This window comes from Pleurodeles waltl, chromosome 9 (genome assembly GCF_031143425.1).
Source record: "Pleurodeles waltl isolate 20211129_DDA chromosome 9, aPleWal1.hap1.20221129, whole genome shotgun sequence".
Classification (NCBI taxonomy): Eukaryota; Metazoa; Chordata; class Amphibia; order Caudata; family Salamandridae; genus Pleurodeles; species Pleurodeles waltl.
Window position 1 is genome coordinate 513735239 of NC_090448.1, and position 27176 is coordinate 513762414.

Sequence of the window (27176 nt, forward strand, 5' to 3'; positions counted from 1 at the left end):
TGCTCACCCTGGGCACTGGCTGGCACAGACTGTTTAATTCCTCACCAGCTCCCATCAAGTTGAATGTGCCAAGGACGGCCCCCTGCCTGTAACAAACTGGATCCAGAAAACACATTTGTAACAAGAGTGTGCAAAGATGAGGGTGCTCCTGTTACTGTAGTTACGGTAGTGTTCCTGCAAACACGCCGGCCACCTCCCATTCTGGATGGGAGTGACAGGAATGTGGAGAGACTCTGTGGGAGAATATTTTAAGAAAAAAACCTAAAGCATTTCGGCTCCCCCGGCCGCCATGGAGAGCGAAGGGAAGAGACAAAAGAAACAAAGAACGTGACGTAACTAGTACTCAAGCAAAGCACTCCAATACCACCAATGGAGTTTGCAGTGTATGAAACTTCAAAGTGCCATGAGTGCAAAGGGGGCAGAGAAAAGAAGCAAGTAATTAAATAAACAAGCAGACAACCGCCCTCCCTCCCATCACCGGGGACCACACGCAGTCACACTTGGCCGATGAAAAGCAAATGTGCTCAAGATAACAGCTTTGTTTACAGCTAAGCTGAGAAGCTTCGCCAAACACAATCAGGAAACGAAGAAAAAAAAAAATGTCCCCTAAAGATGATATAAGCAGGACAAAGCGTAATTATACTGTAGCTGGTCCCTTCTCCAAAGAGAAAAAGGAGGGACTGAGGCGTGACTGATCTCTAGCAAGGAAGGATTTATAAATGACAGGGAAATGAGCACATGAAAAAGCTTTAAGCCACAGACTTATACAAGAAGCCATACGTTTAAGCTTGACCTGAAAATGACAATTGAGCTAGAATGTGTGCAGCGATGGCTGTATCATAGCATGTTTTTTATTGGGAGGAGGGGAAAGAAGATGGTAACAAGAAGGGAGGGGTATGGGTACCAGTGCTTGCCATTTGGTACTTTTTAGCTTATTGTGAGTTGGAGGCTGGTGTTTAGGGACAGGGAAGGCCACAAGACGGACCTCGAGTGGGGCAGAGGGACAGCAACAACACAGACAACAGATAGGCTTACAGGAGTGTGAGGGACAGCAACAACAGACTGTGAGTGAGGGCAACCAATAATATGGACAAGTGGGCGGGGACAATCATGAACATTCAGTGGGAAGAGCAACAAATAACAGTGGGCGGGGTGGTAAGCGAGCAACAACAAGGACAGCATAAGGGGCAAGCAATAACCAGGAGAGCGGAGGGGAGAGCAACAACACATACAGTGGGACAGGCAAATAAGAACTGTAAAGGCAGGTAAAACGGAGGGTGAAGCAACATGAACGGAGGGGTATGGGGACCCGAAGTAACACAAGTGACAAGTACACAAGCAAGACTGTAGGAAAAGAGATGCATTCTCGCAGAGCATTTAGACAAGAAGAAGAAAAAAAGGGAGAAGAAAAAAAGGGAGAAGAAAAAAAAAGGGGAAAAAAAAGTCTGATTAAGGGAGCAGTGGAAGGACAAGTTCTTGGGCCATGTTCATTGGGAATGGACCACCACAAGAAACAGAAGTGAATGCCACCTGTACCAACTTATAAAAAGCAAGCAAATGAGAATAACATTTTAACAAACCAATGTTAAGCAACAAATGGCCTCTAAACCCCTTAAGGAAAATGCCTTTCAAGCAACAGTGCATGCACTGTCTCAGATGAGACCTAAAAAGCTGGTATGATATAATGTTGGAAGCAATCGAGAAGGGTATTAAAAATGTTTTAAATACCTTGAACAGATTTTGTAAGGAAATGCCTCCCTTGGCATGGTTACCCCCTGACTGCCTTTGCTGATGCCAAGTTATGATTTGAAAGTGTGCTGGGACCCTGCTAACCAGGCCCCAGCACCAGTGTTCTTTCCCTAAACTGTACCTTTGTTTCCACAATTGACACAACCCTGGCACCAAGGGCCCTGATGCCAGGGAAGGTCTCTAAGGGCTGCAGCATGTCTTATGCCACCCTAGGGACCCCTCACTCAGCACATACACACTGCTTGCCAGCTTGTGTGTGCTGGTGGGGAGAAAATGAATAAGTCGACATGGCACTCCCCTCAGAGTGCCATGCCAACCTCACACTGCCTGTGGCATAGGTAAGTCACCCCTCTAGCAGGCCTTACAGCCCTAAGGCAGGGTGCACTATACCACAAGTGAGGGCATATGTGCATGAGCACTATGCCCCTACAGTATCTAAGCAAAACCTTAGACATTGTAAGTGCAGGGTAGCCATAAGAGTATATGGTCTGGGAGTCTGTCAAACACGAACTCCACAGCACCATAATGGCTACACTGGGGTGCATTTTATTGTAAAATACACCCAGAGGGCATCTTAGAGATGCCCCCTGAAAACATACCCGACTTCCAGTGTGGGCTGACTAGTTTTTGCCAGCCTGCCGCACACCAGACATGCTGCTGGCCAAATGGGGAGAGTGCCTTTGTCACTCTGTGGCCAGGAACAAAGCCTGTACTGGGTGGAGGTGCTTCACCCCCCGCAGTAACTGTAACACCTGGTGGTGAGCCTCAAAGGCTCACCCCCTTTGTTACAGCGCCACAGGGCATCCCAGCTAGTAGAGATGCCCACCCCCCCGGCCACTGCCCCCACTTTTGGCGGCAAGGCTGGAGGAGATAATGAGGAAAACAAGGAGTCGTCACGCCCCTAAGGTGTCCTGAGCTGAGGTGACTCTTACGTTTAGAAATCCTCCATCTTGTAGAAGGAGAATTCCCCCAATAGGATTAGGGATGTGCCCCCCTCCCCACAGGGAGGAGGCACAAAGGTGGTGTAGCCACCCTCAAGGACAGTAGCCATTGGCTACTGCCCTCCCAAACCTAAACCCCCCCCCCCCAATTCAGTATTTAGGGGCTCCCAGAACCGAGGAAGATAGATTGCTGCAACCTAAAGAAGGACTGCTGACCTGAAGCCCTGCAGTGAAGACGGAGACGACAACTGATCTGGCCCCAGCCCCATCAGCCTGGTTCTCTACTTCGAAGAAAACTGCAACAGCGACGCATCCAACAGGGCCAGCGACCTATGAAGCTTCAGAGGAGTACCCTGCATCTAAAGGACCAAGAAGCTACCGAGAACAGCGGCCCTGTTTAAAAAAACTGCAACTTTTAGCAACAAAGAAGCAACTTTTAAAGACCACATATTTCCCGCCGGAAGTGTGAGACTTTCCACTCTGCACCCGACACCCCTGGCTCGACGTGCAGAAAACTAACACTACAGGGAGGAATCCCCGGCGACTGCGAGCTCGTGAGTAGCCAGAGTTGACCCCCCGAGCCCCCACAGCGACACCTGCAGAGGAAATCCAGAGGCTCCCCCTGACCGCGACTGCCTGCTACAAGGAACCTGACGCCTGGAACCAGCACTGCACCCGCAGCCCCCAGGGCCTGAAGGAACCGAACTCCAGTGCAGGAGTGGTGACCCCCAGGCGACCCTCTGCCTAGCCCAGGTTACCATGAGGAGCCCCCCCCGTGCCTGCCTGCATCGCTGAAGAGACTCCCAGGTTCCCCCATTGATTCTTATCTGAAACCCGATGCCTGTTTGCACTCTGCACCCGGCCGCCCCTGTGCCGCTGAGGGTGTACTTTCTGTGTCTGCTTGTGTCACCCCCCCCCCCCGGTGCCCTACAACCCCCCAACCCCCCGGTCTGCCCTCTGAAGACACGGGTACTTACCTGCTGGCAGACTGGAACCGGAGAACCCCTATTTCCATTGAAGCCTGTGTGTTTTGGACACCACTTTGACCTCTGCACCTGACCGCCCCTGAGCTGCTGGTGTGGTAACTTTGGGGTTGCCTTGAACCCCCCACGGTGGGCTACCTTGGACCTAACTTTGAACCCTGTAAGTGTTTTACTTACCTGGGAACTTAAATACTTACCTCCCCCAGGAACTCTTGATTTTTGCACTGTGTCCACTTTTAAAATAGCTTATTGCCATTTTTGTCAAAACTGCACATGCTATTATGATTATTCAAAGTTCCTAGAATACCTGAGTGAAATACCTTTCATTTAAAGTATTACTTGTAAAACTTGAACATGTGGTTCTTAAAATAAACTAAGAAAATATATTTTTTTATATTAAAAACCTATTGGCCTGGAATTTGAGTGTGTGTTCCTCATATATTGCCTGTGTGTGTACAACAAATGCTTAACACTACCCTCTGATAAGCCTACTGCACGACCACACTACCACAAAATAGAGCATTAGAATTATCTCTTTTTGCCACTATCTTACCTCTAAGGGGAACCCTTGGACTCTGTGCACACTATTTCTTACTTTGAAATAGTATATACAGAGCCAACTTCCTACAGATTTGAAATAATGGATTAAAGAAGAAATGTGGAAAAAGAGGAAAGCAGTCAGGGTGATGGAAGAATTAAGGAAAGAGATTAAAAAGGAAGAGAGATTGCAGAGTTCAAAGGGCAGTAAGCTTGTGAGAACACTGAGATGGCCAGGAACATAGACTAATTAAAACAGTATTCATAAAAGGACATGGGAAAAGGTAGTGAGCTTGAACAAAAGACTAGGTGAGGTCACCCCGATTAAAGAAGTGAGTGCAGTGCTGGAAGAACGAAATACGGGAGGAGAATGGAAAATGAGTAAGGTTAGAAGGTAGACTGCGTAGACAAATTAAATAATGGAATAGAGGTTGGAAGCCTTTAAGTAAGTAAGGAAGAAGGATGGAAGAGGGGAGAAGAAAGCTTTGAAGGCTGAGATAACGGAGGAGAAAGTGCAGGAAGTTTAAAAAAAAAAATTAAAAAAAAGTATGAACGAGTTCAGGAGCCTGGAAGAAAGGCAGAGATGCGAGGCGAGAAAAGGCAGAGAAAAGTAAGGCGAGCACAGGCTGAAGGCTTAAAAAAAAAAAAAAAAAAAAAAAAAGGGGGGGGGGGGGGGGGCATTGGCAGTTGATCAAAGGCTGGATGACCGAAGGTGAGACAGCCTGAGGCCAATAGCAAATGTGAGGTAGCAAATTTTCCGACACCTGGAAGACACGAGGAGAGAGCACAGTTATAGAGCTAATATAAAGTAAGGAGACTGCCCTGACAGAGAGAAGGGAGGGTTGTATAAAGGAGAGAACAATGGGTGCAAGCAATGCCTAGGGGCTGAGGAAGATGATGGGGGAGTTTTGGAAGTAATCCAGTGACTGGTGGGTGGAGTTCACCCTTTTGTTCGTGGTCACAAATGGATGCCATGTCAGTCAGCAGCATTCCTTACTTTTCTCACTGTCACCCCCAAGATGTGGGGGGGGGGGGGGGTAGGGGGCCATGGTGGAGGAGGACCCGCTATCTGCACCCTGGACGGTGCAGTCAACAGTGCATGCTCGACGCTGGCTGAGGCGGATCTGATTGAGCCTGGCATGCCCAGTATTGCCGTCATGAGTTTATTTTGAGGAAAACACCCCCCTTCAGCTCCCATCGACTGACAAGACACGGAGGCAGCCAAGACATAAAATGCTTTGGAGTTCTTTTTTGCTGTTTACCGGTGAAGACAGATGGTGCGTTCGGAGAGAGAATTACACAATTAAAAACGTACACATTCATCAACATGGGTTCCCTTCTCTTCACTGGTCTTGAGGATCATATCTTGGTCTAACATTGAAGGGTTAATAGCTGATACATTCATGTTGCGACGGAAGTTTAACTACGGCACTACACAGTCACCCACTGTCCCGCATACTCAATCCAGAGACCTGTAACTACTGTTATGCTCTGTGCTAACCTCCCATAACAAGTATGTGTGCAACTTCTAAAGGCAGAGGGGGAATTAACCAAGACAGTCATTGCCCTATAAAAGACACCTCTCCCAGCCTACTTTGTCCTCCCCACTGGTAATGGCTGCACACCTTGCTCTTCTCGGTGCCCCTTTCCTGGCCTCACACAAACACACTCCAGGCTTCCAGACGTTCTGCTCTAATCACATCACAGCCGCGCACATCAATGTGTGTCACAAGCCTGGCCAATAGCACGGTAGAGTGTTTTGTCTTGTAGCTTACACCAGTGGTGAAGACTGAAAGATGATAGACCTACCCACATGTAACAGCCATGTTTTAATGGGTGCCTGCTGCTCCGAGGTGATAAGCGCCCCTCACGACACAAGACCATGACTTTACAGGTCATCAATTACAGATTTATTGTTTAAAACAAATATAAAAAAATTTAGCACGTTAAATATGAATGTTTTATATTTAGTAAAAGGTGTTTTAAATTAATGTTATTATCAATATTTGGGAATATCATAAAACTAACCCCATAAGTGGACCAGATAGCTTGTCATGACGTTAATGACGTCATCATGCATGACGTGGCCATCTTAAATTGGGGCAATATACATTAAAACTTGTATTTGTAGTGATTTTCTCTGCGTGTCAGCAGCGCGTAAGGAAATTTATGTAAACACAGCTGTGGTCACGATTGACTTTGCGCTGTTGCGGCGGGAGTGGAAACAGATGCTCTCAGAAAACAGCCTCAAACATTTGACATCGGTCTTTGAATGCACAAAACACATGTAAAGAGATAAGACGTTATATGGACTGGAGCAACTGAAAACATCCAGTGCTCTAGTAAAATGCTCTTGACTAAGAAAAATGTAGTCCCTAAGCAAATGCTAGAGGCGCACAACTGGAAGGATACAAGTACCTGGGTCATGCCCCAGAGGAGTGTACAACTGAGGAAAAGGTGGGACAAAGAGGAATGCTAGCAAGCAAAGATTTGATAAACACTGAAACAAATGAAAAAGCAAAGAGCCCACAAAGAAGTATATACTAAAGTATATACAAGAAGGCTCAAATGTTCGACCTAAAAAGGGCCTGTAAGATCCACAAAAAAGTATGGGTGAGGAAAGCATGGTAACACATGGAAAGCAGATTCACTCGTACGCTGTCACAGCAACAATCTACCAAGACTTTTATCTGTCACCTTCACATGTGCAGGGTGCTCTTCTACTAGTTCTAGGTCTGAGCTATGACTCAAATAGGGCTCAACTGCGTTTGACAGCCTGAGACGGGCGTTGGTCATAAACCACTCCTCAAATTTCTGCTTCCTTTGGGTCAAGCGAGTGTACGTGAAATCTGGGCCTCTTAATGTTTGTGTAGTTTCTGCTCAGGTTGCCAGCCTGGATTGCTCTTCCACATCCTTCTTCCTCAATGGGTTGTATTTGATCAACAGTAGACTGAACAAAATACATTCTATAATGTATTTTTGAATGCTTTTGTCATCAAATGCCATTCTTGCCCTTTTGGTATTATGTATCCCACAACATCTGACCGGCGCATGTCACTGTATACATTACTGGGCCTTCCCTTTAGTTGCGCCTTCAGCATTGTTTTTAAGAGTGATGTCATTAGCTCTAAGTGGGTATGGGTGTGGTTCTCGCTGTACCACACCAGTGGGAAGACATTTCTCTCCATCATAGGTGCTTTCAGAGAGGTGTAAGATAGGCGTTTTTCTAATAGGTGAGTAAATGGCATACTGACACATTGTTTTGCCCCCTTCTTGTAGCACTAGAGTAAGAACAAAACATTTACTTACTGGTACTAGTAGTTTTGCAGCTTGAAGAATTTTTTGGATTCACATGCTGTGCATCATTACTCCCCCTTTGTTGTGATAACATTGTATTGTTTGTACTATCCACTTTGCAGTTGTTTCCTTGGTGACTGGGAGTCCTTTCCTTGCGTGTGTCTTGGATCAAAAGAACTGTTATACTTTCCTGTTCTTTGTTGTCTCCAAATAATACATAATTGCCCTTCGCTTAGCAAACGTGTGCAGTGCTGGAAGAACTGCCTTAACACTTATTGTTTTAGTTCCTAATTGTGTGCGGTGTTTGCTTTCCTGCTTAGTCTGTCCACTTCTGTGTTTTCTTTTCCAGTTAGGTGTATTGCTATCACTGATACCTTGTTCGCCATCGCCCATTTGCACACCTCCTGAACAAGGATGATAGCGGGTATAATGTTGTCCCACCTTGTTTGTTCAAGTAGTGCACTGTCGTGTTGTCCATTTGATTTAAGATCACCCTCCCAGTCACATGTTTCTGTCTCCGGAAGTCCTTTAGTGCCAGAAAAACACTACTAGCACATTTGTGTGTAGCACTTAGGTTCCAGATACCGCTGACGTTCAGCTTGCCCATGTGAGCTCCCCATCCCATGTGGGATGCATCCATTGTGATGGTCATGGAGGGAGTTGGTGGTCTGAATGTTTTTCCCCACTGTTACTGTCCTTAGGCTCCACCACTGCATCTCTCTTTGAACCTGGTCTGTAACAACCACTAGATTGTCGCTCCTGGTTGAGTGAGACCATTGCTGTTAGACCCATTCTTGCCTTGGTCTCGTGTAGCATTGCATGTGGCACCAGCAGAATAGAGGAATCTATCATGCCCATCATTTTCCCCACTGTTAGACGTTGCACCTTCTGCACTATGATTGCTTCAATCCTGTTGTCTACTGGTCTCTCCTTTTGCTGTCTGAGAATCCAAGATTGCTCCAAGAATGTTTACTTCTTGTTTGGGTTCTGGGGTAAGAGAGTGAGAGTAAGGTCTGCATTACCTTGCTGATGTTTTCTTCTTGTATTGACTGCTTGTCTTTGCTTTCACTAGCCAGTCGTCTAAATATTGGCAAATGTGTACCCAGGTGTGCTACTGCCACAGCTAAGCACTTTTGTGAACACTTGTGCTGATTTTATTCCATCTGGTAACATCTTGAATTGATAGTGTATCTTGTTCACTACACATCTGAGAAATTGTCTGTGGTGTTTGTTTACTGGCATGCACAGGTAAGCATCCTTGAGGTCTACGGTTTCCATGTAGTCCCCTTTCTCTATCAGGGGTATGACTTCCTGTAGCTCTGTCATCTTGAATTTTTACATTTTTATTAACTTGGTTAGTGACCACAGGTCCAGTACTGGTCTCAATGTTTTTATCTGATTTCTGTACCAGGAAGTATTTTGAATAAACCCCATTGGGTCTTGTTTTTTGGTGAACTAATTATATAGCTTCTTTGCTTAACAACTCTTCCACTTCTTGCTGTAATTGTTTCTCTATTTTTACCTCTTTTGACCTTGGTGGGGTTATTGGAGGTGAGTGTTAGCTCTATGCAACAGAAGTATTTTATGCTGTATAGTGACCATTTTATGAGCGATAATCCTCTCTCATTCTTGCAAGAACCCTCCCATTCTTCCTCCCGCTGATGACTTATATAGCAGAGTTCCTAGGTGGGCAGTTACTTGGTAGATTGGTTTCCCTCTTTCAGGGTTCCGCCTCTTCCGTGGCCATGAAAGGACTAGCTGGAGCTTGAGCAGTACTCCTATCATGGGGCAGTGGTGGGTTCAGTTTGGGGGCTGCTGAAGCCTGTGTGGGATGTGATATTGCGTGACCACTATTGCTAAGGTTGTTCTCTTTCTGGGCCATTCCTCCCCAAAAGGTTCCCTTGTATTGGAAGATGTCCATTGCCTTGACAGACATGCTATCCTTTTTCATGCGCTGCAGCACTTTGTTTACCTCCTCTCCAATTAAGCTGGCTCCTGTGAAATGCATATTGCTAATGGCTGACTAGACCTCTTGCTTAAAACCTGAGATTCTCAGCCACACATGCCTACGCAAGGTCGTGGCCATGCAGAGCTTTCTACTGGCTGTGTCTGCCGCATCCAGCGTGGACTTAAGACACGTGCTGGCAATTGGCTTTCCCCCTTGCAACACTGCACTTGCTCTTTTCTTGAACTCCTCTGGGAGATGTTCCATTAGCTCTTCCATCTCATCTCACTTGTGGTGAGTGTATCTATTCAGCAAGGCATTGGGGCTAGCTATCACCACTGTGTTGCTGATGACTTTTCCTTTTTCCTCCCAACCATCTTCCTCTCCTTGTCAGGAGGTAGTCCTGCAAACGCAGGTGTATAAGCTCTTTTCCCATGCTGTTGCTACAATGAGTCTGCTGGCATGTTTTCCCTGATGTAAGGTTGGTCCCTTGATGAGAAGTAGTACTTCTTATCTACCCTTTGTGTCATTGCCTTGGCTGGTTCTTTGAATGCCTCGCTGCCTTGGTTTAGCATGCTTGGGAGCACTGGAAGAAACTGGTCTCTTTTTTTCTGCTAACAGTGTCTCCAGGAGAAAACATGCTTCTGATTGTTCTTCCCCCAGTTGCTTTCCGTAGGTGCCTACAGCACTTTTACTACTATGCTGTATACAGTGACGTCGTCTGGTGGTGATGGGTTTGATGGATAAGACTACACCCCTTCTTCTAATGTGTGTGCATAGGAGTCATCTGTTTCTCCTATGTGTGAGAGGCCCTCTGCTGTTCCTCCTCCTGGTCGAAGAACTCAAACTCTTCCTGCAAATCTGAGGTAATGGGCTCTTCTGTTTCCTCTACTTCCACCAGTTTTTTCAGTGGAGTTCTGTAACCCTGCAGCAAGACATCAAATTCACTCTTCTTTTTAATTAGGGCTTCAAATTCAGCCTCGAGATGCTTTCTTTCATGCTCTACCGTGAGCGATTTTTGTTGTTGTTTTTGTTAGTCAATTCTGCTTTCTGTTTTGACGTCAATGCTGAGGAACTTTGAAAATGAGGTTGGGTGCTTTGGTGGTTTTTGGCATCGATGAGTGTCTCTTCGATGCAAACATGGTTCCAGTCTTCGCAGGTGGCGTGAGCTGGTTTTCGCAGACTCGCTCCCATGCCTTTGATCCTCTCTCTCATGGTCAAAGAAGGTCTGGAGGGCTTGCCTCCATCTATGCCCCTTGTTTTGGACTTGAGTGGCTTCTTGGACTTCACTCTGTCCTCAGGCATTGATAATTTTGGCCTTATTGCCAGGTTCTTCAAATCTGAGGTCTTCAACTAGACTGTCTCAGGTCTGAGGGGGGGGGATCATCTTTTGTCTGAGTTCCTCCCTCCATACTTTCCTGTAGGTCTTGTCAGACTGGATTTAGACGCTCAAGTTCAGACGGCTCTTCCTCTTGGGCCTCCTGTCTCTAGGATGGCTTTGTCGACTCTTGTCTTTTGCCTCCTGCTTACTTTGTACCAATGCTATTGCATAGTGTGCCCACCTCTGCTTCTGCCTTGCGCTAATGGTCTTCTACAAGAACTCTGTGCACGCCACGCAATTCTCTACACTGTGGTCCTTAGGAGGACAGGGGTTACAGACCTCATGTCCGTCCTTCTGTGCATACTTGGGGTGGCACATACCCCTTTCTCACTCTCCAACCATGTGGCCTTGTTGCGTTGGTCTTCTCTCCTCAGTGTTCCTCTGTGGTTTTTTGTGTTCTCTGTGCTCTCGTCTTGCTATTGATTGTCACCAATCCTCTTCTCTCTACTGTGATTTTGAGTCGGAAAAACCCATTCTACAATTCCTTCTACCTCAACCCCAAGCACTCCCCTAGGCTTTCAGATCCAGTGGCGGTAAAACAAATCTGAAGATGGTGAATGCATTGAGGGATTTCCAGGTCATACGTCTGAAATCACACAAAGAGGGTTTAAACCGAAATGGTTTACAATGCCCACAAGAATTTAATTTAAAAAATAAAATAAAAAAAAGGAAAATAAGAGACTACAAGGAGACCTTCTGAACCCAACCACTAGATGGTGGAATAATGCATAGCATGTGGTGAATCCAGAAAATATTAAAGCTGCAAAGCCTGTTCCACTTGTTTTAACATCTTGCTGTTGGCCACCTTGCTTCCTTAAGTATTTCCACTGCAGGTAAGTTACAGTGGCCAAACTCTACAAGAGCCATGCTGCCACACTGTGCTTGGCTGTTTCTGCGTAGTATATTTTACTTTCCTGTATTGTCAATAGAAACAGATGAGTTGTGAGTTTTATGAAATGTCTACGTGATAGCTCCATTAAGTAAGCCTGAAAACTGTTTGCTAAGCCCATTGGGGGACTATTAGGAATATTGTAAAGTGCTCTAGCTTGTACTTGTGCATTACATGTGGAATCACTGGGATTGGAGAAAAAGCATAGGCAAGGTTCCTGACCATTTTATTAATTAGGCATTCCCTAGCGATTTTGGGTGATATATATCCTGGATGCAAAGCTTTGGCATTCAGTGTTCTTTTGTCATGCAAATAGGTCTACATGCAGTGCCTCCTCTTCTCCCGGAAGCTATTTAGCAGTACCTTCTGTTTCACTCCCATTTGTGCATGCTGTTTGCTTAGCCTGTCCACTACTGTGTTTAGTTTTCCCGACATGTGTATTACTACTAACTTTATTTTGTTCTCTATCCACCATTTCCACATTTCTCGAGCTAGTTTTGATAATGTGTGTGCCTTAGTTCCCTCTTTTGTTTGTTGAGGTAGCACATTGTTCTCTTGCTCGTTTAGATTATCACTGTTCTTCCTATAAGGTGTTTCTGGAAGGCCTTCAATGCTAGAAGGATTGAATTTAGTTACAACGCACTTGTGTTGACCCTAGATGTCTAGGTCGAGCACGTGAGCTTTCCATCCTGTGTGGGATGCGTCCGTTGTAATGGTCATTGAGGGAGTTGGTGGTTTGGAGGCTTCTTAAATTATGTTTGTTTAGGTTCCATCCCTGCATTTCCTTTTAAACGTTGTCTTTAACAACCACTAGACTGTCAACTCCTGGTTGCCTGTACCTTTTGTTTTTGTAACCACTCCTGTAGTGGTTTAATGTGTGGTATTACGGGAATAAACCAGACCACCATGTCCATCATTTTCTCCACTATCCTCACTCACAAACGTTGCTTCTTATGGTACAGGCGTCTAGGTCTACTGTTGCTTGAAACTCTTGTTTACTAGGAAGGTCTGTTTGTAAATCAAGACTGTATTCAGAAAAATGTTTTCCCTTTCTCGTATCACTGATTTTTCGTAATTAATGGAAAACCCCAGGTTGTGTAGTGTCTTTATGACCTTGTTGATGAGGATTCTACATTGATTGAATGTGCCTACATTTATTAACCAGTCATCCAGATATTTCTCTTCCCATGAAGTGTGCTGCGAGTACGGCTAGACATTTTGTAAACAATTGTGGTGCTGATTTTATTCCGAATAGGAATACTTTTAACTGATAGTGTGTCATGTCGACCACAACTTTGAGGTACTTTCTGTGTTAGCTGTTCATTGGTATGTGAAGGTATGCATCCGTTTGATCCATGTTCTCCATGTAACCTTTTCCTATATGTGGAATGACCTCATGCAGTGTTGTCATCTTGACTTTTTGTCTTGATAGACCTATTGAATGTTCTTAAATGCAATATTGGTCTTAATGTGTTTGAGTTTGGCACCAGAAAGTCCCTATTGTGCTTGAAGGCACACTTTTTTTAAAAATAGTCCCCTTGCTTAACAGGTCTTCTACCTCCTGCTGTATGAAACATTGTCCTTGCTTTTTCATTCTTTTTCTTTAGGGGAAACGTGGGAGGTGTTTGTCAAATCTATGCAATAACCGTGTCTTATGATTAATGGCCATTTTTTGAGTGTGATCTTTCTTCATTACTCTTGAAACCCTCAGATTTTCCTTTCACTGGTGACTTGTGTAAGAGATGCTCCTTATTTAGTAAGCCACCCCTGCCTCCCCTACCGTCAGGTGTACCTCCTTTTCCCCTGGCTCCACCCACAAAAGGAGTACCTTGGGGATGATCTGTAATGCCATTGTGTTGTTGCAGCAGTGCTTTGTAGGTTGAAGATTGCATGTGTGGTATTTGGCTGCATGTCCCTTGTGGGTGTTCTTTCTCTGTGCCATGTTCCCTGAGAATGTTCCTTTGTATTGTAATACTCCTAAGGCCCTGTCAGTCATCTTTCTCAAGCTGTGTAGGGTTTAGTCGGATGTCTACCCCAAGAAACTGTCTCACATGAAGAACATGTTCATTATTGAAGATTGTACCTCTTCTTTGAATGTAGTGACCCTAAGCCAGGCATGTCAGCAGAGAGTAGTAGCAGTACATAGATGCCTACTGGCTGTGTCTGCAGCTTCTACTGCAGACACGAGGCAGGTTTTTGCAACCGTTGGGGCCTCATGTACACGTTTTGCCCTCTTTCTGGGCTCTCTTTGTAGATGTTGCATGACTTACTCTAGTTTGTCCCACTACTGATGGGCAAACCGACAGAGCAGGATGTTTCAGTTGGCTATACATCATTGTGCCACAGCCGACCTCTCCATCTTTCTCCACACCATGTCCACCTTCTTGGTTTACTTGTCTTATAGAGGACCTATGTAGGTGGGGTTGAAGGGTCTCTAGGGAGCACTTGCCTCAATTAGGTTATCTGCTGGCACCTTTCCTCTTGAAGTAAGTGGGGTCTTTGGTGGGAAAACAATATGTTTGTGGCATATGTAGCTGTAGACACACATATGCTCGGCATACTCCTGCGATCTAGTGTTGGACTCTGATGTGCGCAATTTGTTTTTTCTTCAACAAAAAAAATTATCTCCGCATCACAAGGTATGACTTTACCTATTACTGTAATATTTAAAAAAAGTATTTGCGTCACAAGGTATAATGACTTTACCAATTACTGTAATGTGCATGGGCATCAGCTCAATTGTTAGACTGTTTCTTTCTGCAGTCTGGTTTGGATGGGTATCCTCCAGATCCAGAACAGCCTGTCCTCCTTCGGCTCCAAGAAAAGCGACGCTTGACGACACCTTGCCACCCATCCCCAGACAGTGTGGACTATCAATCAGCCACCTCCCAAGGAGCAAGACTTTTTTTTTTCCTGCAAAAGACAACTGACTTTTGAAGAGAAGCTTGTTCAAGAACTTTTTCCTCCACCCAAGTTGAGGAAACATTGTGACCAGGGCACTAGTCCATTACCAGTTGGGCATCAAATCCTGTTCCAGTCATCAGAGTGATCACCACGATTCTCTTATGGAGGAGGCTGCCCCTTGTACACCCTTTACATGTACAAGGCCTCTGTCCCAGATCTCAGGGACGACCCATAGGATCATTATAACATCGGTCACCCGCAGATAAAGACCTAGACCTCTACCAAGCAACCCCCCCCCCCTCGAAGATACTACTCTATATCAAGAGATAAACTGCATGTCAGCTATTTTCCAGAAGGTAGAATTGCATAGTGTTCAAGATAACGGGGACTTACTTTTGGCAACACTCGCCTCTACTCAAAGGTCTGTACAGTACCTATGAATGCTAAAATGCATGCAGAAAACTGCTCCTGAAACTATAAAAGATCCCATTAAAAACCAGAGTACTGACCTAGACGGTCAATAAAAATTACAAAGCCTCAATCTTCAACCAACACTATCTCACAGGCCAACTTCCAGCATAGTCTCAGGTGGTTCATATGGCGCAAAAGAACAAAAACACTCAGGTCACTGGTGAGGCTCCTCTGCCAGATAGAGAGTAGAAAGAATTATGCAGCAGATAAACGTGCCACTGCAGTCAGTGAATCTTTGGAGAGATGCCAACTCCTTCAGACTGCTTTCTAGATATGACCAAGACCATGAGGATAAGATTGAGGAGCTCCTCCAAAATATCCGAGACAAGTTCAAGAAGTGGGAACATGAGCTCATCTCAGTGAGGAAGCTTGTTTACAACACCACTATTCACTGTATCCTACACGCAGATGACAACGCACCACAGGCATTAACTCCAGTGTCTAAACACCTTCTCCACGTGGTTCGTTTCAGAGGTCTCAATAGGGGTGGTGGTGATTGCTCCAAGACAATCTCTTTTGCTGCATCTACCTCCTACCGGAGTCAGCAGCACTAAAACACCATGACTGAGCTATTCCAAGGGAGGCTATAGAAGAAGGAACGCCAAAGGCCGAAGTGGAAGGGGCACGGCTAAAGGAACCACCCTCATGAAGTGAAGCCTCCCTCTCACTTCCCTACGATCACATTACACCGGTTGGGTGATGATTTTAGAGATTTCTCGTTCGCTGGCTGGAGATCGCCTCTGATCAGTGGGTTCTTTAAGTCATATGGCAAAGTAACTGGACTGGAACTAACCTCAACCCCACAAAACACTCGTCCCTGCAAACAGACCCTCTCCACAGAGCATCAGCACATCTTACAAGAAGCAGAGGCACACCTTTCCAAGGGAGCAATAGAGCTGGCACTGCCTCACCAGTGCGGCCACATACTGAACCACCCTGCAGTTAACTACGGTTCCTGGTAAGTGGTCAGCTTTTTCAGTTCAAAATGCTACCCTTTGGGTTAACCACAGCTCCCAGGTTATTCACAAAACCCCTCTCTGTTGTAGCCACAAATCTCAGGAGAAACTGCATCAACGTCTTCCCCTACTTAGGTGACTGGGTGAGCAAGAGTGCCCCTTCAGGTTTATCAGTTCCTGGGAGCAGTTCTCATCCCAGTCAAGGGGTAAGCATATCCCAACCAGGCATAATTTAAGTCTTTTCAGGCAGATCGCCACTTAATGGTCAGAAAATGTATGCGTCTCCTCAGCATGATGACTTCCTGCATTGCTGTAGTTCACCATGCCAGATTATCCATGCACCCACTGCAAGAGTGCCTAGCTGGCACAATGGTCCCAATTGGTGGGTCACTGGGAATATCAAGTGTTTATTTGGCCTGGCACACATCACGCTCTGCAGTGGTGGAACAGCAACAATCTGTTGCAAGGTCGGCCCCTTCTAGACCCAGATCCGCAAGTGGCTATTACCAAGGACGTCTCCTTAATGGATGGTGGAGGGGAGGGGGGCATCTTTGAAACTTGACCACACAGGGTATGGAGACAGCTCAACAATGGGGCTGCCATATCAATTATCTAGAGCTTCTGGCCATCCAGTTAGCTCTCAAACCTATCTACTGTCACTTACATCACAAAGTAGTCTTTATCAGGACAGACAACATGAGTATGTACACACTCTCACACTGGTTGTCAGCATTAGCAAGGACATTTAGCATGGGGCACGCCATCGCCAGCAACACCTGCTGATGGAGTGTCTACAGTGAGTAAACAATGAGTTTGCAGTCCTGCTCTGCAGGATGTGGTAACGAGTCCACAAGTGGGAACTCAGCAAGTCCTACTCCTTACTTTCAACGTTTGGGATTTACAGATGTAAACCTCTAAGCCACCACACAACGCCCAAGCTTCATCTCCAGATTCCCATACCCAAAGTTTAAGGGCAGTGCACAGCGAATGAACTGGTTAGGGATATTTGCCTACCCTTTTCCTCCTCTCCCACTACTTCCATTTGTGGTCCGCAAGCTTTGGCAAGCATCCCTCATGCTCATCCTGGTAGCTACAATGTAGGCAAGACCACCCTTCTCAACCAGTCTCTAGCTCCACACGAGAAGCTGCTTCAGGCCTTCTTAGCAGTAGGGCACCATCAGGCACCCAAACCCCAGGAAGCTCAATTTTGCCATTGGGCTCCTGAGGTCTTAAGAGTTTGGCCACTTCAATATGCCTCCAGAGTGTATGACTATCCTTAGTTAGGCTCGTAGTGCAACTACGCTGGCCTGTTATGCAGCCAAATAGAAGTTTGTCCATTTTTGCCTTCCCAAACACATCGACCAGTCCAAGACCTAGTCTGCTACCTGCTGCATCTGCAAATGTTCGGCCTTGCCTACGCATCTTTTTCCTCCCTTGGTTGCAGTTGTAGCTTACTTACAGAATAGACAACATTCTTCTTTATTTAAAGTCCCAGTCGTCACAGGGTTTATGGATGGGATTAAATGAGCTATTGCACCAATGGTACCCGAAGCCCTGATCTGGAACATTTACACTGTCCTAACTACACTCATGGTCCACATTTTGAACCTCTTTACTCATGCCCTCTCCAGTTCCTTTCTTGGAAGGTGGCCTCCCTAGTTGCCCTAATATCCCTCAAAAGAGTAAGCTCTTACCCTAAAGGAACCCTACTTATACGTACACAGTTAGAGTCATACTTAGAACTAATCCAAAGTTTCTACTTTAGGTGGTATACCTCTTCCACTTTAATCAGACTATTGAACTCCCAGTGTGACTCTGTTGTTTTTTAATGAAGTACATGAGGGCTTTTTTTGACATCTAGTGTGTGAAGAACCCTCTCTGCTACAAAGCCCTTTTTCAAGGCACAACAACTCGTCTCTTTGTCTAAGCCACATAAGGGCTGTGCTCTCTCTAAATCAGGCGTAGGGAGGTGGTTAGGCAAGTGCTTCCAGACCTGCTATGCCAAATCCAAAAGGCAATTACCTGCCGTACCTGCCTCACCCGGACCCCACTCTACCGGCGAGTAAGGTGCCTCAGTGGCTTTACTGGGTGACATTCCAATAGCTGAGATTGTAAAGGTGCTGCATGGGCCACTCCACATATGTTCACTGTGCACTCCTTTGTCAACGTTTTAGCGCGCCTACAAGCAAACATGAGCTAAAGTGTCAAATGTACGTTTTTTTCAGTCCTGTGCAACATCCTCCAGTTAGCCACCGTGTAGGGGAGAAAGGCATGCAGCCAAAAGATGCTTACAGTTTAAGAAATATGTTCCTTCTTTTTCACCCTAGGATGATAGCCTTAGCTGATGCAGGCTCTATGAAGGCCTCTCTACCCTTGTCCAAGAAGCTGGGAACCATAGGGAGGACATGTTCCTCCTTTGGTCAGTCAACAAGATCTATTGGCGAAAGCATGCTTCTCTTGGCTTCTCTTCCAGTTTTATCTCAAATGTATCTCCAGCTGTTAAAATGACTGTTGTATGCAGTAATGTCGTCTGAGGGTGAGTGTCTGGATGGGTAGGATGTCTTGCCAATCCTCCATAGACTCTCCTGTCTATGATTATTATGCTTGGAATTGGTGCTCCTCATCTTCAAACTCCAAGATATGTTCTTCCACCTCCTCCTGTGGCTCAAGGGGAGGTTCCAGTTCCACTGTTTTCTGCTCACTCTGCTTTTCAGACCAGTGCTTTAGTTGGTTTCTGTAGTTCCATAGTGCAGTGGTTCCCAACCTTTTGATTTCTGTGGACCCCCACTTTACCATTACTGGAACTTGGGGACCCCCACTAAATCCTTACTGAAAGCTGGTTAATATTATTTAATTTTCTAAGCAGTTGCGGATCCGCCGAGGAGGCTTTGCAGACCCCCAGGGGTCCCCGGACCACAGGTTGGGAACCACTTCTTTAGAGAGTTGTCTAAACTTCAGGCCAACTTCGAGGCGCCTCTTTGCTTCTCTTTTTCGCTGTCAATGTCAACCTGCTCCTCGCACAGGTGTGGAACTGTTCTTTAACACAGGTGTAACGCCGGTCTCCAAATTCAGTGTCAACTGTTTTTTCCATGATAGTCTTATCACTCCAAAGCTGATTCTCTTTCGGGTTTTAAGCTGGTTCTGAAGACTTGCCTCTAGTGGTGTCGTTGGTTTTGACCCATGTAGCTTCTTTGCCTTCCAGAATCCAAGTTTTCAACATTAATGCTGGTGTTTTGTGCTTTGAGTCGGAGATCCTCAGTGGCCGAATGTCCTTGTGGTGTTACCTTGCATTTTTTTGTTGCTGTCCCTTGGTGTCTTTTTGTATCTTTTTTCTGAATGGATCTCAGTCACTTAGAGTTCTTGTTCTTCTCCCTTGGCCTCTTCTGAATCCCAGAGTGCTTTTTTTCTTCACTCGACAGACCAGGTTTTCTTAAAGACTTCCACATTCCCTAGGTGGAGGGCACAGTGTAATGCACTTACTTCTGCTTCTGTTTTACCCTGATGCACGCTGTGCAGTCTTACAAACAATGGTCCTCCGTGAGACAGAGGTTACACACCTTTGACTACCTTCTGCCTATTTGTGTTAATAATTAGGGCAAAATCTAACAGGTGCGTGCTCCATCCCCCTTTTTCTGACCCATGTGGTCTTGATGTGCATCAGGCTTCTCACCTCTCCAGTGTTTGTGGTGTTTTCTTCTTATCCAGCAACGTTCAACAAGATTCATATTATTTTTTTATGGTATTCTCTGTTTTCTACGGTGCAGCTTCCTCGTCCCCTACTCCAGAGAACTCTTCTTTGCTTTCTGATCCAACGACATAAAAAAGAGAAACTGAAGATGGTGACTTTTGCGTGTGCATCTGATGACACAGAAGGAATAACATTAGGGTAACCCGCTTACTAGACAAGATGTAAATTTAAAGTGTTCTTTTGTCCCAGTAGGTGGCTAGATGAAGAGAAGTAAGCTGCTGGTTTAGGAGAGCCAAAGGAATGTCTAAGGCATGAAACCAAAAGACCTAGAGCTCTCCGAAACTACGAAGTTGAGGGTAACTGCTAAATGCCACCTATACATGGGTAGGAATTTAATTATTCTGTAACCAGGAATGTCTTTCCTACTCATGCCAGACGCTACTGTAAACTGCATGCTCTATGTTAGAACTGAAGATAATTTGAGTATGAAAGACCATTCCAGAACATGCTCATGAATGACAAGAGCAAATCCATACTCTATAATTAGCCAGTGCCATGGTGATGACACCCAGTGCTGTCACTTGAATACTATTTTTATTTGTGTTAAACTCAAGTGCTTTACATGCAAGGTCATTATGGCCATACTTCCCACTGGAAAAGTAAAAGTACAGAGCATATAGAGTACTGTTATTTTTTTTAATTCTGACCTGAAAATGGGTCAAATGTGATTTGGAGCCACAGGGGCATCTACATTAATCCCGTGACCACAACAGAAAATAAATGTCGCTAGTAAATCTTCAAAGAAAATTACATACAGAAATGTTTAAAGCGTTGACTTGGTTATTCCAAAATAAAAATGAAACCAACCTGTTGATATTAATATGATGGTTCTTTGCTCTGCTCCACTAGGTTCACAGCCTTTGACACGCTTCCAAGACAATGATAGGTTAGTGCTAGGATTACTGGAGGTCTGGAACAAGGAACCCTGTTAAAAATATATATATTTTATGTACATGATAATTGGTATCTTTAAGTCCAGAAGTTCGAGTAATGACTAAGTCTATCAATTGTTTCTAAATCAAAGTGAATTAGTTACGGTTGTTCCCCATCAAAATTATTTAACTAAACACTAGAACATCTTCCATTACGCGTGTGTGATCCTGAACACATTTTATTAAATAATTTTATGAGGTTTATGTAAAATAAACATGTCCAACAGCTCAGTCACTCATATCTATAAAATACCACATACGAAACTAAGCAGAACCGCCACTACACATTCCAGAGAGCATACAGAGACGGAGGACGAAAATTACCACACTACCTAGACCCTTCCTCACCATGAATGCCCAGAACCTTGAACAAAGGCTCTTCCCAGAATGTCAAGGGCTCTAATAAGACTGAGTAAGTTTAGAAATGCTCTGAATGTTTTTTTGAAAAATTGATAAACAGGCGTAGGCAATGCAAATACATGCAATAATAACACCACGTTATTCCTGCGCAGGCAGGTGCAATTTCCTAATCAAAGATGGTGAATGCCACTAAGATGGGCAAATAAAAAATTAAACTTTACTTCCACGAAATAGCTTCTTTAAATGCAGGGTGGTAAAAGGAAAATGGCATCTGCCGCGCCCCCCCCGTCCTCCCCCCCCGGACCACCCACCCCAAAAAAAAAGCAAAAACACAGAAGTTACAAACATTTTTATAAGGGATTGCAAGGAGTGGGGGAAAAAAACAGGTTTTGGGGAAGCAAAAGGGAGTGGACAGGGGGAGAGGGAGCAAAAGGATAAGATTTTCTTGGAGGTGGAACAGGACACAAGGGAGACAGCTAGAAAGCATGTAACCTCGGAGTGCTAAAAGAAAAAAGAACAAGCACTGGGAAAGACAATAGATTTCGCCTATGCGAAATCTATCAGTTATGTAATTTTTTTGTTTTGTTTTTTAAGACATGTTGCACAGCACCATGAGCTACAGGGCAATATGGATTAAAGTTTTAAAAAAGTGCTACGACACAGCCAGTGTTGACCACGCCATTGCACCTTTTTTCTTCTTTAAGCCATGTTGCACAGCAGCTCACAATGCTGTGCAATATCTGTAAAGACCGTGCGGGGCAAGGTATGGTGAACAAGCGACACAGAGGAGGGTGAGGAAACAACATGGGACACGGCGGGAGGAGGGTAGGGTGCAGGGGCAACCAGTAGAAGGACACTGACGGCAAACAAGAAGCTGTGCTAGGTTCATGCTCCACAGCAGAGACAGAAGCCCCGGGAAGAATGCAGGAGGGTGTGACCAGTAAGAAGTAAGGAAACAAGAGTAACATGGGAGTCAACCTATGGCAAGCAATTGTAAGTAATGGGTGGGCTATAACTCACTTTAAACTACTTAAAAAAAAAAAAAAAAAAAAAAAAAAAAAAAATCAGTTTTTGCTGACAGCGCATGCACGCTGTACACAAAACTTAAAAAGTAGTTCCTTGAACATGAGCAGTGGAGGGTTACAAATCATCAAATCAAAATGATGGTAAATACAATATGCTCCAGGAGGAACAAACAAATGGATGAAAAACTGAATAAGAAACGATAAAATGTGTGCAGAGTGAGCAGTCAGTCAAAGACAGATATGTTTTGGTATAGCTAAAAATGCTTTCACAAATTACAATGTATACACTTGTTTATTCACTGGAAGGAGTTAAGAAAAAAGATTCTAGAGAATGACAGTCTAATTCTAACTGTAAACATCAAAGAACCGGTGATCTTACTCCCGAAAGAAATGGATTTTGGCACCGATTGACAAATCTGCATAAAATTTAGCAGATTGACAAGTTCATGTCTGGATCTCCATTCCCAACAGATCAGAGAAGGGGTGTAAAAATTATTAGGGATGATGGAAAAGTAACCTATCCCATAATAAGTTGTGTAGGAACCTTAGCTCTGGGGTGCAGCAATATTCATAATAATGCAGAAATATTAAAATGAAATATTCACATCTGATAGGATGAGGGAGCATTTCTCATCACACACATGCCATTTTGTGGACTGGAGCATTCTTTCAGGCTGGCCATAACTGGAATTATTTGTTGCAGCTGCCATTAAGTTATACAAGGGATCTGTGGTTTTTGCAAATTCCAATACACCTAAAAAAAAAAAAATGCATTCAGGAATTATTAGTGAATGCAGAACATCCTAGACCTAGGAAGGATAGGTCTTTGTTACAGAAGGGCCATGTATTCTATGTTGCAGTTTCAGAGGATGCACACTGGAACCCACAGATATGTTGTGGCTGCCATTTTGCAGTTTCAGGAATCCACAAATAGTTGCGGGATACCATGATCCTAGGGAAGAGGGAGATGGTGGGTGGGTAGGTACACGGATTACAGATAAACTATCAAAAAACTGCAATATCTGCAGATCCACACAGGGACCAGAGGATTCAACATATCCGTATCACCCCTTTACATTCACAGAATTATAGGGGGCTCCATCTTGAACCTGAGGTATTTTGAGATCTGTTTTTCTAATAAAAAAAAAATTAAAAAAAAACCTGGAAGCTCACAGTGCTGACATAGGATACAATTTGCTGAATTCATCCTTCACCAGTGGGACAGTCCTTAAGAATCTAGACCAGCAACAACTTAGCTTAACCCCAGCTGTAAAGAAATGGTTACTTACCAGTAGGAGTAGTTTTGCAACCTGAAGAACAAGTTACGTATCTTCAGTAACAAATTGTCAGGTAAAGACATTCTAGTTGCAGACTAGGTGTCGATCTGGATCTGGAGATTTTTCCTGGAGCAGTACCCCTGTGCCTCGGTAGGTGGCAGTAGTTGATTCCGCGTCCATCATTGGCATCTTAGTCGCCCAATATGGCGTCACGGGTCATATATAGGTGCCACCCTGGTGCGCTAACGGCTGTTTCTTTTCACAACTTTCTACGCCAGAATCTTGGAATCATGAAGAACACTGACCCTAGTGTGCCAGAACTAGGGCCATGAAAGGGAAGTCCCTGTTCCCTAGAAATCAGTTCACAGAGCGGGGAGGATGGGTGCTCTAGTGGCGTCAGCAGTGAAAAGCCGCATCCTCCAGCATCGGTCAAGACTTAAATGCGCTATAAAAGGAGCACCACTGGTCGAACATTTTTTGGAATTTGGCCACAAAGCAGACGATATCAGATGGACAGTTTTAGCTGTGTTACAACCTAAAGCGGATGGTCCAACAACGTTGACGAGGTTACTCAAATTGGAAGCAAGATTGATTGAGAAATTCCAGACTGTCAAACTTGGACTAAATGATTGCGACGAAGTCTGGGCTTTAATTGGCAGATGAAATGTTAAAATATCTATCTTTTGTCTCTAGGTTCCAACCAGAATGAGTGAAAAGATATAACAATTTTGAAATATGGGTGTGAGACTCTCGTTGTCCGGATAATTATGTAAATTCAAACTGAGATAACAATCAAAAGAATGCGATGAAAGGATGATGGGAATGAGATCTTTATGATTATGTTGAAGATTAATGGGCCTTTGAACAGCTACGAGAGACTATATAGTAACGAATTTGGGTGTTTAAGGTAACACGTTATAGGTACAACAGTTGTGTTATTAACCTTTGCAAAATACCCTTAAGATGGCCACCAGAACGGGTCAATGTACAAATTCCTCGCTTTGAAATGATTAAAAAAACGCGCTATAAACAGAGCATGAAAGCTTTGTGAGGTCCCAGGAATGTAGGTTTTTTTGACCGCGCTTCAGGGAAATAACGGGCTAAAGAATAGGTATGTTGATTTCGGAAGGAGAGTAAAGATAAGAGGAAGTAAAAGGCATAGTCCCTCCAATATGGCGCTCATCGTTCGCCACTAGCTATAAACAAATGCGGGCTAGTGTATGCCCATTGTACAACCTAAAACGCTGCCTCGTACATGACGGCGTTTGAGTTTGTGTTGAATTGGAAGAGCAGCTTTGAGCCGCCTCGATGGCAACGAGAATGCCGCTAGTTACACAGGCCGGAGTGTAAAAGCCCAAGTAAGTTAGTTAAACTTTCTTTTAAGCCCAAGTGCGACAGCGGTAACATTAACAAAAATAATTACAGCTTGAGTAAACCGACTTTAGGGCCGTCGGTAACTAGCCCTAAAACTTAGTCATGTTTAATGTACCCCTGCAGGGTTAACATCGAATGGATAGGAAAACGGATTTTATGGCTGAGCTGCTGTTGTAAATAGGTAAGAAGAGAACGCTTAGTTCTAGTGTACCCTTGAAAAGGACACTTGTGGCTTTATGATAACAATAAATATTGGCTCACTGCCGGCTTCTTTCCTTTCTTTTCTTTCCCTTTTTTGTTTATGAACAGCATTAATTGGAAACAAGTACAAACTCTGTGGTTAAAGTGTGGATTCCAGACAATGGAAAGAAAGGTATTGCACACAATGGGGCTTATTGAGGTTGCTGCATATTTGAGTGGGATATTTAACTAATATAATGAGACACGCAATGTTTTTGTGGTGCTGTGATCACCTCTGGAGGTATCGAGATTAAGTGATTTGGAGGGGAAGGACCTATTTAGGAATGTGCCCCTTAAAGGAGTAATTCCACATTCCGAATAGATGTACATTGTTGTATATAAAAATAATTTTGGGATTGATACTCTGCACATTTGCAGCTGCATAGAGAATAAATCTATGTAGGTGGCATGGTTTTAATTTGTGTGTTAATTTTTGTAGAGGTGCCAGTGCCCCCTGACAGTCCTGAAGAGGCCATGAATTGTGAGGCCGAAACGCGTCGACATCTGATAAGTGGGACCAAGGGCTTTGAAACAAAAAATTGATATACAAAATTGATGGTGCACTACATAATACCTTGAAAAAATAGTTAGGTATTCTACAGCTGGGTGCTAGACCCTTGGTGACCTACAATGTATTGGATCACAGTGTTAATTATGCTATTGTGACCATAATAGAAAGTCATGTTGATGGGCATAACCCCTCTTTTGGGTATCTATGTTATGTGTTTTTATGAGTGCTGTAATTAATATGTGAGATGTAAATATGATGTATATATATTTTCTTTTTTGTGCCATAGTGATCTAATAAGCAATTTGTGTTATGACGATTTCTATATTGCAGTTTATGAATACATTTAATAATTTTTGGGGAAGTAATTCACCCTTGAAACCAATAGTGAATATTGTTTTTAAATAAGTAGATTTGTCCCTGCCTGCTAGTTCTTCGTGATTCTAGTGGCGTCAGCATGCATACCCTCCAGGGGTTGCTTCTTAGACAATGCGGAGCACATTTTAATGCAGAGAACAACCCATTCTGAGATGGTTCTCTTCTGCACTGCCTGACCTTTCTTTGCACCCACATAACGCAAAAAGAGTTGATCATCGACCTGGAACTCTTTAGTACGATCAAGATGGAATGCCAACACTCTTTTTGGATCCAGGCGGTGGAGTCTCCTCTTCCTCAGAAGTATGTGGGGGACGTAAAAGGTAGGCAAGGTGATGAATTTGCCTACATGAAAAGACGTAACCACTTTAGGTAAAGTGCACCACCTTGTCAGGATTTATGGAAATGAAAGGTGGCTTCAAGGAAAGGGCCTGCTGCTCACTCACTCAGAGCAGAAGTGATGGTGACCAGGAAGGCTGACTTAAGAGTAAGAAGCTGAAGAGGAGCGTTATAAAGTGGCTCGAAAGGAGCACACATCAAGAAAGTAAGAACCAAGCTCAAATCCCAGTGGGGCATTATGAATGAAGGAGGAGGAATCATAAGGGTAACATTTCAGGAATCTACCAACAATAGGAGATTTAAACAAAGAGGGTTGGTCAGGTAATATCAGGAAAGCCGATATGGCAGACAAATACCCTTTGAGGGTTCCCAGAGCAGAGCCCTGCTGGGCTAGAGAAATAAAAAACATAAGGACCTCTGAAAGAGGAGCAGAAGGGGGTGGGGTCAACAGTCTTGTTTGTACATCATGCCACAAATTTGTTCCAACAACAGGCATATATAGTTAAGGTGGAGGGACCCCTGGCTGCCAAGATAACAATACAGACTTTGGGCTGAAGGTCAAAAGCTGTCAACTGCAGCTTCTCAATCTCCACGCAAGAAGTCAGAGATTGGACAGGCTTGGGTGGAGAACTGTCCCCTCCTGCTGCGACAGAAGATCCTCCCGAAGGGGCAGTCTGATTGAAGGATCGATGGCCATGCTCAAGAGCTTGGGACACCAGACTCTTCATGCCCAGTCCGGAACCACAATAATTACTTTGGCTCGGTCATTCTTGTTAATTCTGGGCACAAGTGGTATTGACGGTAAGGAGGCCTGAGATCCACACGGGACAAAAAGCACCGCCGAGCGCGTGCCGCTTTGGAAACTCTAACAAGCAAAACAGCTGATATTGCGCATTTGCTGCTTAGACGAACAGATCTAACCAAGGCTGTCCCCACTGCTAAAAG

General features: G+C 44.5%; 1 protein-coding gene and 1 long non-coding RNA gene across 5 annotated transcripts in view; one reads left to right on the forward strand and one right to left on the reverse strand.

Moving 5' to 3' along the window:
* The window catches only part of LOC138259565 (uncharacterized), a 142510-nt gene that overhangs the window by 71550 nt on the left and 43784 nt on the right, over window positions 1–27176 (forward strand). The gene's annotated exons all lie outside the window — the stretch shown is intronic.
* Window positions 1–27176, reverse strand: part of HIF1A (hypoxia inducible factor 1 subunit alpha) — a 355909-nt gene that overhangs the window by 21957 nt on the left and 306776 nt on the right. For all 4 annotated transcript variants that reach the window (XM_069207397.1, XM_069207395.1, XM_069207394.1 and 1 more), the window contains one exon: window positions 20609–20726. In XM_069207397.1, coding sequence (XP_069063498.1) covers window positions 20609–20726 — 118 coding nt within the window. The remainder of the gene's footprint in view (window positions 1–20608; window positions 20727–27176) is intronic.